Source organism: Psammomys obesus, unplaced genomic scaffold (assembly GCF_907164565.1).
Source record: "Psammomys obesus unplaced genomic scaffold, mPsaObe1.curated_primary_1811, whole genome shotgun sequence".
Taxonomy (NCBI): domain Eukaryota; kingdom Metazoa; phylum Chordata; class Mammalia; order Rodentia; family Muridae; genus Psammomys; species Psammomys obesus.
Genome location: NW_026596064.1, coordinates 14,604,200 through 14,616,821, shown reverse-complemented (window position 1 = coordinate 14,616,821; position 12,622 = coordinate 14,604,200). Strand labels below are relative to the sequence as shown.

The 12,622-nt window shown below is 48.5% G+C and overlaps 1 protein-coding gene across 1 annotated transcript in view; it reads left to right on the top strand.

The window, feature by feature from the left end:
- The window catches only part of Pdia5 (protein disulfide isomerase family A member 5), an 88,451-nt gene that overhangs the window by 54,028 nt on the left and 21,801 nt on the right, over nucleotides 1–12,622 (top strand). Inside the window, exon 11 of the mRNA XM_055624922.1 lies at nucleotides 6,632–6,768. Within this exon, the coding sequence (XP_055480897.1) occupies nucleotides 6,632–6,768 (137 nt within the window). The remainder of the gene's footprint in view (nucleotides 1–6,631; nucleotides 6,769–12,622) is intronic.

The following is a 12,622-nucleotide window of genomic DNA, read 5'->3' as shown; positions in this document are numbered from 1 at the left end:
GCATGAGCCAGGCCAGCTGCTGGGTCTTGTCATCCCACTGAGCATTCCACTCATACTAACCTGAGCCTAATCGCGCCACCGCCTTCACCGAGCTCAGTGTTCTCTTCTGGAGCACCCAGGCTACTCCTTCCCCAGCGCCCCCCAGGCCACCTTCTCCCCAGTGCCCACCCTGCTCTCACGTGTGGTTATTTGTGTATGCATCTAGGAAGATCAGCTGCAGTTTGGGAGTTCTTCTTTGTGGCTGACCCCATTGGAAGGACTTGATAGAGTTTCTTGTCGAGTACCCACAGTAGAACTGACAAGAAGGTGTTTTTAATCTTTGTTTCATAGTCAGGTTAACCTAGGCGGAGGGATGGAGCAGCCTGCCCCAGACTGTAGAACTGGTGATGGGTAGCAAGACCACTGACCCTGCTCCTCGGGAGACACCGTGGAGTCCCTTTCAGAGTTGAACATGGGACCTTCAGCTTCATCCCTTCTCCAGTCGCCAGCTCATTAATATATATTGGCATCTTTACCTTAGGGATCCTGAGCACAAACCCTAGGGTTAAAGAATTAGTTATCTAAAGATAGAGAGGTTCAAGACGTGTGTTTTCAGAAATTGTGAAAAGGATGGGTTTTATATTAAAAACAAAACCCCGAAGGAGCGCACTGTTGGATTTCTGAAGGTTGAGGCCCTATCTCTCTGAGCTCCCAGGGGCCCAGGAGATGAAGCACCGGTCCACCTGTGTTTGCATAGAGACATGTAATTTTTGGAAGCATTTTCACATCTCTGTCCCCATCGGTTACCTCATTTTCAGCCCCTGCCGGGGAAGGCTGTTCCTATTACTCCGTGTTCATTGTCTTAACCCGGGCCTTCACTTTCTTATTTCCCTTTTTCATTTGATAATAAGCGTGTACTCTCTCCTCCAGCCTGACATATCTCGGTCCACCTTGGGAAAAGGTTTCAACAAATAGCAATCTCATTTGTCACCGGAGCATAAAATCTGCCGGCTTCCTCTCCCTTCTCTAACCTTTTCTCATTTCAAAACACCCTCATCTCTTTCTCGAAGGATAAGGTTTCATCCTTATCCTTATCCTTATCCTCATCCTCATCCTCATCCTTATCCAGCGGGGCTGGGAGTGGGAAGCTGTGTTCAGAGAGGGCAGCTATCCGTAGTCAATGTGAGGTTTGTGGAGATTTGTGACTGGTTTGCCATCTCGCCACTGGAGCCTGACACCTGTCCTGTAGCTTCTCCTTGCCTCTCCACCCCCACTGGCTTCTCTCCCCCACCCCCACCCCTCCCCGCTGACCTGATCAACTGAAGCCCAGGGCCACCTGCTCTTAACCGCTCTCCTGACCATGCCTGTCTCCTCCCACCTTCCTTCTGGGGGTCAGGAGCCCCTGTCAGCCTAGTACCTATGTAGTCTCAAGATGAGAGAGGAAGGAAGTGCCAGGAAGGAAAAATTGTGTGTTGGGGCACACAGCAGTGCTTCCCCTTACCAAAGTTGGAGGAGACAAGTCACCTCTTACAGGAAGTCCAGTGAGCTGCCAATCTTAGGCCCCAGCAAGAGTTAGCCACGGCACTGTTGCTACCTACCTTAAAATTTTAAGGTTGTTTTTTTTTTTTTTTTTTTTTTTTTTTTAGTTTATGGCCTTCATGTAAGATGTTTCTTATAGAAAAATACTTTTAAAGTGTGAGGAAAAAGTATTTCTGAGCCCTATTACCCAGAGATATTTGGATGAATTTCCCTCCATGTTTTCCTCTGTGTGTACCCAGCCCCATGTGTGGTTTCTCCTTGTCTCATGTATTTGAAGTCTTACCAGTTCCCTCCATCCTAGTAGGCAGCAGAGGGGCTCATCTTACCCACTGTCCTGGCGCTGAGCTGGTCTCCATGGTCTCTGCAGCCAAGAGTGAAAATATCAGGGTACCTCCATCCTGGCTGCTTGTCCCAGTGGTGTATAAAGCCCCAGAGAGAACCTGCCCTCCCTCCTCTGTCTGTGACTTCCACATTGCCCTGAAATGAGCTTACAGATGGACCTTGCAGTCCTAGAGAGCCCAAGACAGATATTCTGTCTGATCTTCAGAGCACATGAAAGTAGCTAGAGGCCTGGAATGGTACTGAGGAGACATTAACCATGCCCCAGCAATTACCCATTGTGCCCTTTACCTCACTGGTTTTGTTTAAGTTGTGTGTATTTGTAAGAGTGTGGTGTTATATGTGTGGTCTGTGCATACTTGAATGTATGGGGGTGAATACACATGTACCCATTCAGAGTCCTGTAGAGGAGTTTTAATTCAGAACATGGCTGCTCTGTCAGGAGATCACATCCAAAAACCTTCTAGTGTGTGTGTCTGCTGGAATACAAACACGCCTTTAATCCAGGAGACAGAGGCAAGCAGATCTTGATTCAAGGCCAGCCTGGTTTAGAACAAGTTTCAGGTAAAGAAAAGCTTAGATCCAGGTGTGATGTTACATACCTTTAATCCCAAACAATGAAGGTAAAGTTAGTTTGTTAAAGGATGCACCCAAGTTTGAAAGTGATGTTTAATTGAGTGGCAGAAAAAGTGACAAATCAGTGAAAGATTTGACAGACTAGGATACGCCCAACTATCATGAGAAGAGAAGAAAGGGAAGCTACTTAGGGGACCATGCAGAGAAAGAGAGAAAGCAGTTTTTACCTGGACTGTAACAGAGAGACAGTTTGCAGAGAGAGAACTCAACTGAAGACCAAATGAGTCAGAGAATGAGAAGGAGCCAGATTATAGCAGATTGCTGGAGTTAAGTTTGACGCCAAGCAGAGCAATCTCAGGGCTGAGAGAGAAGCCAGACTGAATAAGTCAGCTGGGAAAATAGTTTGAGCCAGAACAGCTGAGTTGAACCAGCTAGCCCAGAACTCAGTAAGAACCAGAAGAGATGAGCTTATTAAGCAGTACGTAAGTGTCAGAGGATGAAAATATTCTAGACTTAGGTTAGAAGCTTTCAGGACTAGGCCTAGGTTTGCAGACAGAGGCCTAGGGTTGCAGAGAGAGGCCTAGGTTAACAGATAGAGGCAATAAGCCTCAGAGACAACAATTGAACCAGGCTAATGAAAATTCCTTTTACAGAGGCCAGAGGAGACGCTGAGTGCCTTGCTCTATCATGCTCAGCCTTATTCCCTTGCAACAGGGTCTGTCAACATATCTAGAGCTAGGCTGGCAGCTAGCAAGCCTGGTGATCCTCCTGTGTCCACCTTCTACAGCACTGGGGATGGTTACATGAGACCATGCCTGGCTTCTTATATGGGCTCTGGGGATTTGAACCTATATCTTCACCCTTGCGTGCTAAGCACTTTTATCCACTGAGCTATAACCCCATCCCTTTGCCTCATTTTGAGTTCAAGTTATCCATGATTATCTAGGAATGTCTAGGTAGTCCTTTGTAAATTTACAGAGCATCTCTCTCTCTTTCTCTCTCTCTCTCTCGCTCGCTCTCTCTCTCTCTCTCTGGAAGAACCTGAGAAAAACTGTAAAAAAGCCAGAGAGTAGTCCATTGCCCAGTAGATATTTTAAGCTGAAATTGCTTACCTAGGCTCCTGGGGTCACAGGCCTGACATAGTACAGCTGCTTTCTCCCCTGGTTCTGCTGTCTGATGAAGATACAAACTTCTGCAGTGTTTCTTCTCTAAGAGTTTCTACCAGTTGGCATTAGCTCTCATCAGAGATACAGAAAATAAATTATGATTTCTCTTTTCAGAGCAATCTGAAATGCCTTTTTAAAATTTTTATTTGTTTATTCTACTTTTTTGAGACAAGGTCTCACTATGTAATCCTGGCCTGGAACTCACTATGTAGACCAGGCTGGCCTGGAGCTCCCAGCCCTCTGCGTGCCTCTTGTCTCCTTTAACCAGGTTTTTTCACTCTTTGCAGGCAGGCTTGCATTAGATGTCTGCTGTGCATTGGGTGCAAGAGATAGGAAGGCCAGAGGGGGCCCCTGTCTGCAGAGAGCTGGCTGCCTGGGGAGGCAGACTTCTGCTCCTTCCTTCGCTCCCCTGTTTCAGCACATTCCCTGACAGATGTGCTCCATCCTTCAGTGCTCTCCTGAAAGTAGTCCCCCAGTGGTATGTGGCATGAGTGCTCCTTAGGATGGGTTTATAGTGACACTCCCCTATTTTCAGCCCAGCTGTACCCCCCACTACAAGGCTATGGCTCCTGTCACCAAGGTGATGTTTTTTGTTTTTTGTTTTTTTTTTCCCTAGCTCCTGCAATTGTGCTGACTTCTCTTCTCTTTCCTGTTGTCATTTCGGTGAATTACACATTCCAAACAAACAGACAAAGCTCCTTTGTGGTTTTAGGGTAGTCTCTAAACTGGAAGCTTCTCAGGCTTAATACCCTACCAAGACATAGCTTCTGCCTCTCATGTTGTTGAGTTTGCTCCCTGCCACTCCCTAGAGGGAATAACATCATCTCATATGGTCTCAAGTCTTTTTTTTTTCTTTCATAGCAGACACAAACAACAGCACTATATCTCCCTTTTTTTATACAAGAGCTAGTAGATGATAGGTTGCTATGAACATCTCCAATAATCTGCCCACGCTGCTGTGTAAAGAATACTCATTCCTCAGCGCTCAGCCTCTACTGACAGAGGTGGTTCACGGTGTACCTAACCTGCCCCTACTGAATGCATACTGACTGGCGCCTAGTCTCTGCGTGACAAATTGCCTGCTATAGATATCTTTTTAAAATTCATTTATTATTTTTAAATAGAGCCTCACTATGTAGCTTCGGCTGGCCTGGGACTTGCTATGCAGACCCGGCTGGCCTCCAATTCCTAAAAAAAATCTGTCCCTCTTTGCTGGGCTTAAAGGCATGCGCTACCACAGCCAGCTGGTATAGAGATTTACTTGGAAGATGAATTCCCTAATGTAATTGGTTTAAGGGTTCGTGGCTTGATCCCAAATATAAGAAGCTAGATTTCATGGAACTAGTGTCTGGCTGCTGATTTCCCAACACTTGAATTTGCCACAAGTGCCATCGTGTTAGAGAATTTGGGGATCACAGCCTGTGTCCCAAGTCAGGTCCTACCTCCCATCCTCAATAAGCCTATTAAAGAGCCAAATTAAAAGTGGAAACCAGCTGGGTGTGATGGTGCACGCCTTTGATCCCAGCACTCAGAGCATGCAGAGTCAGGCAGATCTCTTTGAGTTGGAGGCCAGCCTCGAGTACATAGCAAGTTCCAGGACAGCACATAGTGGCTGCATAGTGAGACTCGGTCTTAAAATAAAAGTAAGTGGAAAGCAGAAAAGAGAGACTTTCTTTTTTCACTGTGGCCCCATTGGGAACATAGGGATTCAGCAAATCTTCCCCTGAGGCCATCTTTGGGGTTCTGATGTGAGATGAATGTTTGAATAGAGGGCCAAGGATACTTGTAAGCGGTCCTGTTGAGATATGGTCCTGCCCACTGCTGACCTGTCATCATCTGAACTTCAGTCTATACTGTAGGACTGTGTGAAATCTCTTTCAGGGAGATCAAGTCTCCCTCCGACTAGTACCCTTCCTTTCCCAGATCCCAGAGACATCCTTGAGTCTTGAGGGTTCCACTCTTTCAAGTGTGGTAGTCAGATAGACTCAATTGTCTTTTTAGGAATCTTCACTTTTGCCAGCTCAGTTACGGTCTGACACTGGGTAAACATGGACCAAAGGCTTTGTTGCTTTCTGTGTCTTGAGACCCGTGAGACTGAGGCTTCCCAGCACCTGGAGCTCAGTCCACGGAGTCAGCATGGGCTCCGTAGACTCCGAGCCCAGCCCCTGCTTCTGTGGGACTGGGAGATGGCAGGCCCTGCTGTGTGAGCCACGTTACTCCGTGATTAATTCTCCAGCCCTGACTGCTTGAACTCTAAAATGTTCCCTGCTGGGGGTGCCTACAGGCAGGGAACAATAGTTGTCTGTTCACATTTGTCACCCGAAGGGTTTTCTCCAAGCTGCAGTTAAGGTGTTTTGGCAAAGGTGCTTGACAGTAAAGCAGCAGGGATCTTATGTCACCAACCATCACGTCCTGGGTAGGAAGTAGGTACCTGAGGAGCCTTCCCTCCCCGTAGTACTAGGGGCTATGGACACCGGTGTGTGGTTCTCTACAGAGCAAACAGGACCTGAAGGATCAGGCAGCTGCTGGGGTCTCGCAGCTGTCGAGTGATGACGTTGATGAGGGCTCTGGGAGCGCCAGCCACCCTGTTCTTGGCCTCTGGAAGGAATTAGTAAGGTACTGCAGATCCTGGCAGTGTGCATACCACTGGCCTGCTTTCCCTCAGGCTCAGTGGTCACTCCACGCCACGGCTGTTTGTTCTCACCGGCTCCCTGGACGTTCGTAATACCTTGAAAACGCTGGCAAGCCCTCCAGTTGCTGGGAAAGTAAGATTTCCTGAGGTGTCTTAGAAAGCTGGAGCAAACAGCCGCCATGCTCACTGGGTGACATCTAAGCACCTCAGTGCTACTCTCAAGAGAAGGTGGAGATAGGCAGGGCAGTCCCTCTCTGCCCAGGACTCTTCATCCAGGTCCCATTTCCACTGTTGTAAAAGGCCTTGGTGTGGGGAGCTATGTGTCCAGGGGGCTGGATTTTGCAAGGGCTGTTCAGGCCCCAGGGCTTACTCTGAGCTCTGCCTGTTTTTGGTCTTCCAGTCCACAGCCACCACAGCCCCAGGTCCCCGAGACTCCCTGGGCAGATGAGGGCGGCTCCGTTTATCACCTGACCGATGAAGACTTTGACCAGTTTGTGAAGGAGCACTCCTCTGTCCTCGTCATGTTCCATGCCCCATGTGAGTGGAACTCTGCTGCCCCTACCTCCCCCTTCCTCAGCGTAGGACACCGCCTTGGGACTCACTGGCCAGGGGACAGAGCAGGAAGTGGTGCGGTGCCTGGCCTCAGCTCATGTGCCTGCCCTGTATGTATCTCCATCAGAAGTGCACAAAAGTCCTGATTGGGCCACAAGTGTCCCTCAGGAGACCTCAGTGAAGCTCCATCCTCCATAGGCCTAAGTGTCCTCCTCACACCAGCAATGGCTAAGGAGTCACACTGGGTATGTTCTTAGATCCATACTACAGCAGAACAGGCCCTTCATTTACCTAGGGTGGGAACCAAGGTACAGAGAGGGCCTGCCCTTTCTTGATGGCTGAATAGGCAGTGGGGCCAGCATCTAGAGTGTCCTCCCCCACCCCCACCCCCACTGCCTCACCTATGTTCAGTCTCACACCGAGATGACCACAGAGGATCACGGTCCCTGGTGTTCTCAAGAGTGCCTGGAAGGCATGGAGCTTACCCTGTTTCTGAGCCCCTGTCCTCCCTGTGCTGTGGAGAACCAAAAAGGTTGACTAGGTAGCTTCGGGAGAAGAGGGCTGCTCCTGGAAAGGGAGAGCAAGGTTACGGGAGAGTAAAGGATGGCTTCTCTGCATGGAGCTTCCAGTGGCTTCTGGGAAGGACAGGCCGCTCCCAAGAGGAGATGAGCTGAATGGCCCAGGACAAGGTATGCACCTGAGAGGTGCTCAGTTCTCACAGCCTTCTGCCACCACCAGTGATTATGAGTGTGTTCTCCAGAGGAGGGGGGATACGAGGTTGATTAACCCTGTGTGCTGCAGGCCCTCATGCAGGCAGAGCGGCGGCCTTAGGAAGGGCCGCCTTCCATCTTAACTACAGTGCCACCCAGTGAGTGTGATTTATAAGATTGTCACACACGGCCCCACTGCTTGGAGCCCTATGCTGCTTCAGTCTTTGGTGGCCACAGAATGGGGATTGGCGGGGTGGGAGGGTCCGGCATGCCAGGTTCTACTAGCCTGATCCCTTGGGGAGCTGCTACTATGAATTCCCCTAACATTTTCCCCCTCTCAAAAGTGCCAGATTCTTGAGAATCCAGAAGAAAACCATTTCCTGTGGTTTTGTTTCTAATTCTAGAAAATAGGCAAAAGGCTCAGAAGCATTTCCCCCCCCCCCCCAAGGAATCTTTAGACTTGTGGTCTTATGTGATCCTGTTGATTAAGGACAGTGTCAGAAGAGCAGAGGAAGATGGCAAGCATCTGTGTGAGTCTGAAGCCAGCCTAGGGTGCAGAGTGAGATCTTACCTCAAAAAAGAAAGCAAAGATTAATGGCAGGGCCTGTGGAGTATGCTGTCCTCTAGGCCGGAATAGGGCGCAGGGTGGGTTGGGAGGCTTAGTAAAAGGTATTCCCAAAGTTAGCAGTACCTTAGAGACAAACATGGCCTGGACACCCACCCCCCAAGCTAAATTATGCTTTCCTGGCCTGTCTCAAAATGGAGGATGGAAGCAAGACTTGCAGGGAGGTATTCTGTTGGATTCAGAGCTGAAGTCACCCTGCTTGCATCCTCATCCCAGCTATAAAGGCAGATGCTCCAGCATTTTCTCCTTTACATACCTATTCTTCTGGTCAGTTGGATGCTCAGTCACACCCTGTCCATTCATGGGTCAGCATATGTGTTCGTCTCTACATTCCTGCAGAGTGTGGGGTTCAGGAGACAGCTCAAGGTTCGTTTCTGCATGAGCTGCCTGCTGATGGCAGTGGCTCTGCTTTAAATAGTATGCTCTCTAGACCTTCTTTCCTTCGACAGGAGCTGTGCCTTTCAGCTTGGGAAGGGCTGAGGCCTCAGGGGTAAAGGACAATCAGAGCTCAGGGTGGGATCCACAGGGAGCACTCTCAGTTGCTTAGCTTTGAGTATTCCCAAAGTCCCCGGGCAAGAGGCCCGAGGCCTGCAGAGCAATTCTGGGTTTTTCCTGTAAAGAGAGGGTGACTCCTGAAAGTCAGTAGTATTTCAGGTGTCAGTGTCAGGCCACGTAGAGAGTGGCTGGGAAGCAGACCCTCTGGAAGACTCAGGAAAACAGAACTGGAATCCATCAGCATAGCAAAGCACAGACTCTGCTGAGGATGGCCGGCCATGCTCGGCTTGGTTCTTGGGCAAGAGTTACTGAGTCAGAGAGTGAGCGTGACTTTTAGGGAGACATTCAACAAGTGAACTGCTGTTCTGACTGTGATGGGGAGAACAGAACAGGATGGTGGCACCTGGGGAAGGTGTCCTTATCGTGCCTCGTGGCTGGGCCTGTTTAGAGAGTATGTACTTCCTTGTAATGAGCATCTATCTAAAACGCAAGCTGTGAGCATCAAGACAGACTCTCAGAGTTGCAAGGTTTATTGTTGGGTAAAGAAGAGCCAGCCAGGACTGGAGAGATGGCTCAGAGGTTAAGAGCACTAGCTACTCTTCCAGAGGTCCTGAGTTCAATTCCCAACAACCACATGGTGGCTCATAACCATCTATAATGAGATCTGGTGCTCTCTGCTGGCATGCAGACAGAACACTATATATGTAATAAAGTAAATCTAAAATACAAAAACAAAAAACAACTAGCTGAAAGAGCTGACTTCTTCCTCAAGATTTTTAAAATAGCCGAAGAGACAGAAGGAATAGGGCTTAAACTAAAAAAATAAATAAATAAACAAATTTATATTTAATGGCTCTTGGCAGTTTAGGGATATATGGGGAGGAAGGTTCCACTTATTCCAGCTGTCTCCCTGTTAGACCCACAGTTTTTTTTTTTCTGTGCATTGTTATTGTGGTAAGTGCTGAGACAGTGGTTTCAGTTCTGGTCCCCCTCTGAATGGCCAGGGAGAGAAGGCCTTCAGCTTTCCTCCCAACCTAGGCCTACCCAGGCGGGAGCTCCTGGCAACTGTAAGCTACCAAGGCACATCATGTGTTTGGTGCCTGCTGCTTTCTCAGGGTACCCGTGGCCCTGCTCCTGGGTGCCCAGAGGAAGAGGGCTATGGGCCCTGGTTGTTGTATATTGTCAGTGCCCCGTAGTTGGACTGACCATGAAACCTCTCTTTGCCCCAGCTTCTTCCTTCTGCCTCAGCTTGCCCAGTGGCTCCATAGTTTTCCTTCCCTCCCTCCCAGTAAGCCACAGAGATACCCCAATTCAGCTGATGCCTTGGAAGGGTGGGGTTAGGCTACACCTGTCAAGACTCTTTGTGTAGGCTAGCTGTAGTTGGGCCTCCTGGGGAGGACAGGACAGATGCAGGCAAAGGGCTGAGAGGTGTAGGCTCATGGATTGTGTTGTGTGTGGCAGAGCCTGGCTTCGCAGCCCTAGAGTGCCCTCTCCTCCTTTATCATCGAAGCCTTGCACCTGACCTCCCTCTGGCCTCCATGAGGGGCTTGGCATGAATGCTGCACGTGGAGGCCTGTAGCTCTGGTCCCACTTCAGCCCCTGGGGATAAAAGCAGGGTCTGTAAAAGGCATGCCCACAGATACTGGCGTTGCCACACTCCAGTGCCCTTAGTGTATTTCTGCCACATTCTGTGTAAGAAATCAGATGGCTGCCATTCACCTCTCCCTGTTGTTCTCCCCTTTCTTCCTTCTCTTCTTCCTCCCTTCTTCATTTTTTCCTTTCTCCTCCTCTTCCTCTTCGTACTCCTCCTTGTCCTTCTTCCTCTCCTCCTTTTCTTCTTCTTTTTAAAGACAGAGCCTCTAGCCCAAGCTAGCCCCAAACTTCCAATACAGTCAAGGAAGACCTTGAACCTCTGATCTTCCTTTCTCCATCTCTCAAGTGCTGAGGCTGCAGGAGGCCTATGCAACCATGCCCAGATTTGTAGTTCATGGGTTTCAAACCCAGGGCTTTCTGTATGCCAGTTAAGCACTCTCCTAAGCAAGCCTCATCTCCCAGCCCCTTTGTTGATTTCTGTGCTTCTCCTGGAATGCCTGAAGGAAAGTACCTCCACAGAAGGAAGAAACAAAAGTGACCAAGAAAAACAAAACAAAACAAAACAAAACTACTTCCTGTCCATTTCCAGAGGTAACCACTCCATTTGGAGGCATCATTTTGCTAATATTTTCCTATAGATTTTTTTCTTTTTAAAATATTTTTTTTTAGATATATTATATATGATGAGTGTTTTACCTGAATGCATGTATGTGCACTATATACATTGCCTGGTACCTTGGAAGGCCAGAATAGGGTGTTGGATCGCCTGATATTAGAGTTACAGATGGTTATGAGCTACTATGTAGGTGCTGGGAACCAGACCCAGGGCCTCTGCAAGCACAGCAAAAGTTCTTCACCACTGAGCTGTATTTCCAACCTCCTTTCCCTTGCTTATAACTTCTTCAAGTTAATTACAGTAAAACTGGCCCTTTTGTCAACACGTGTATAGATTAGTCTACCCATCATGCCCTGAAAACCTTCCTACTGCTGTCTCTTCTTTCCTAATTGTACAAATCATTTAAGAATAATGGTAATGCCTTTGTTGTTGTTGTTGCTGCTGCTGCTGCTGCTGCTGCTGTCAAAGCTAAGTTCAAGAGCTGCATAAGAATACAGTTGCAAAGAGTTGGAAGCCTCCTCTCCCAGGCCCCCTCTTCACCGCAGGGCTGGACACTACTGATGTCCACATCACCACCTCTTTCTCCAGTGCTTCACCCACATCCTGGGAACTTTCATTTTCTTTTTGTCTTCTTTTCCAATCTTAATACCAGTAGAAACACTCTTTATCCATTTTTCTGTGATTTGCCTTTCTTTACTGATCAGTGGGTTGTGATGTTTTCACGTAGATAAAAGTGTTGACATATACATCTAAGCACTGCACAGTGTGTTATAATTTGGAGGTGCCGTACATCTTAAACAAATCCCCTGCTGATAGACAGTTGTCCTCAAGTTTTCACTATTCAGACAGTACAGGAGACATTTTCTAGGTGGCCGTGTCTAAGTCTTTAGGATTAATTGTCAAAGTGGAGTTGCTTGCTGTGGGTGGACTCGTCGTTCTGGAACAGTGAGTCTCTAGGTGTTTTACTGTACCAGACGTGTTTTTCTGTACCTTTCCATGTGTGGCAGAGTCAGAACCCTGGCAACCTTAAGGTTATGGTTTGTGGTGGTTTGAATGAGGATATCCTCCCAACCTGGTCCCCGGTTGGTAGATTTACAAGGTATGGGCTTTCTAGAGGAAGTGTGTCCCTGGAGGTGGGCTCCGAGGTTTTAAAAGCCACCTGCCATTCCCAGTCTGCTCATTGCTTCCTGCTTGTGGTTTGAGAGCTGAGCGCTCTTCCAGCTCACGTCCTCACCTTGCTGATGATGGGCTCTAACCCCCTAAGGCCCAAATAAGCCTTTCCTTCCAGAAGGTGCCTTGGTCATGGTGTCTTACCACAGCGACAGAGAAGTAGCTAAGACACAGTGTGAATCCAAAACATCCCTCACAACCTCATGTTTTGAATTATTTCCCAACTGATGACACCGTTTGGGGATGTATGGAACCTCTTGGAGGCTGGGGTGTAGCAGTTAGAAACAAGCTATTGAGGGTGAGCCCTTGAAAGTTGCCACCAGGCCCTTCATTCTGGCCTTACCCTGTGCATCCTGGTCTACCATGATGTGAACAGCCTCCTTCCCACATTCCCACCGCTGTCAGTGAAGCCGTTCTATCACGCCTTCCCTGCCACAGTGGGCCAAAATTCCTGAAAACCACAAACCCAAAGAAACCTTACCTCAAGCTGGGCTTGGTGGCGCACGCCTGTCATCCCAGCCCTCAGTAAGGCAGGGGCAGGTGGATCAATGTGAGTTGAAAGCAAGCTTACTTTATAAAGTGGGTCCAGGACAGCCAAGGCTATACAGAGAAACCTTGTCTCAGAAACAC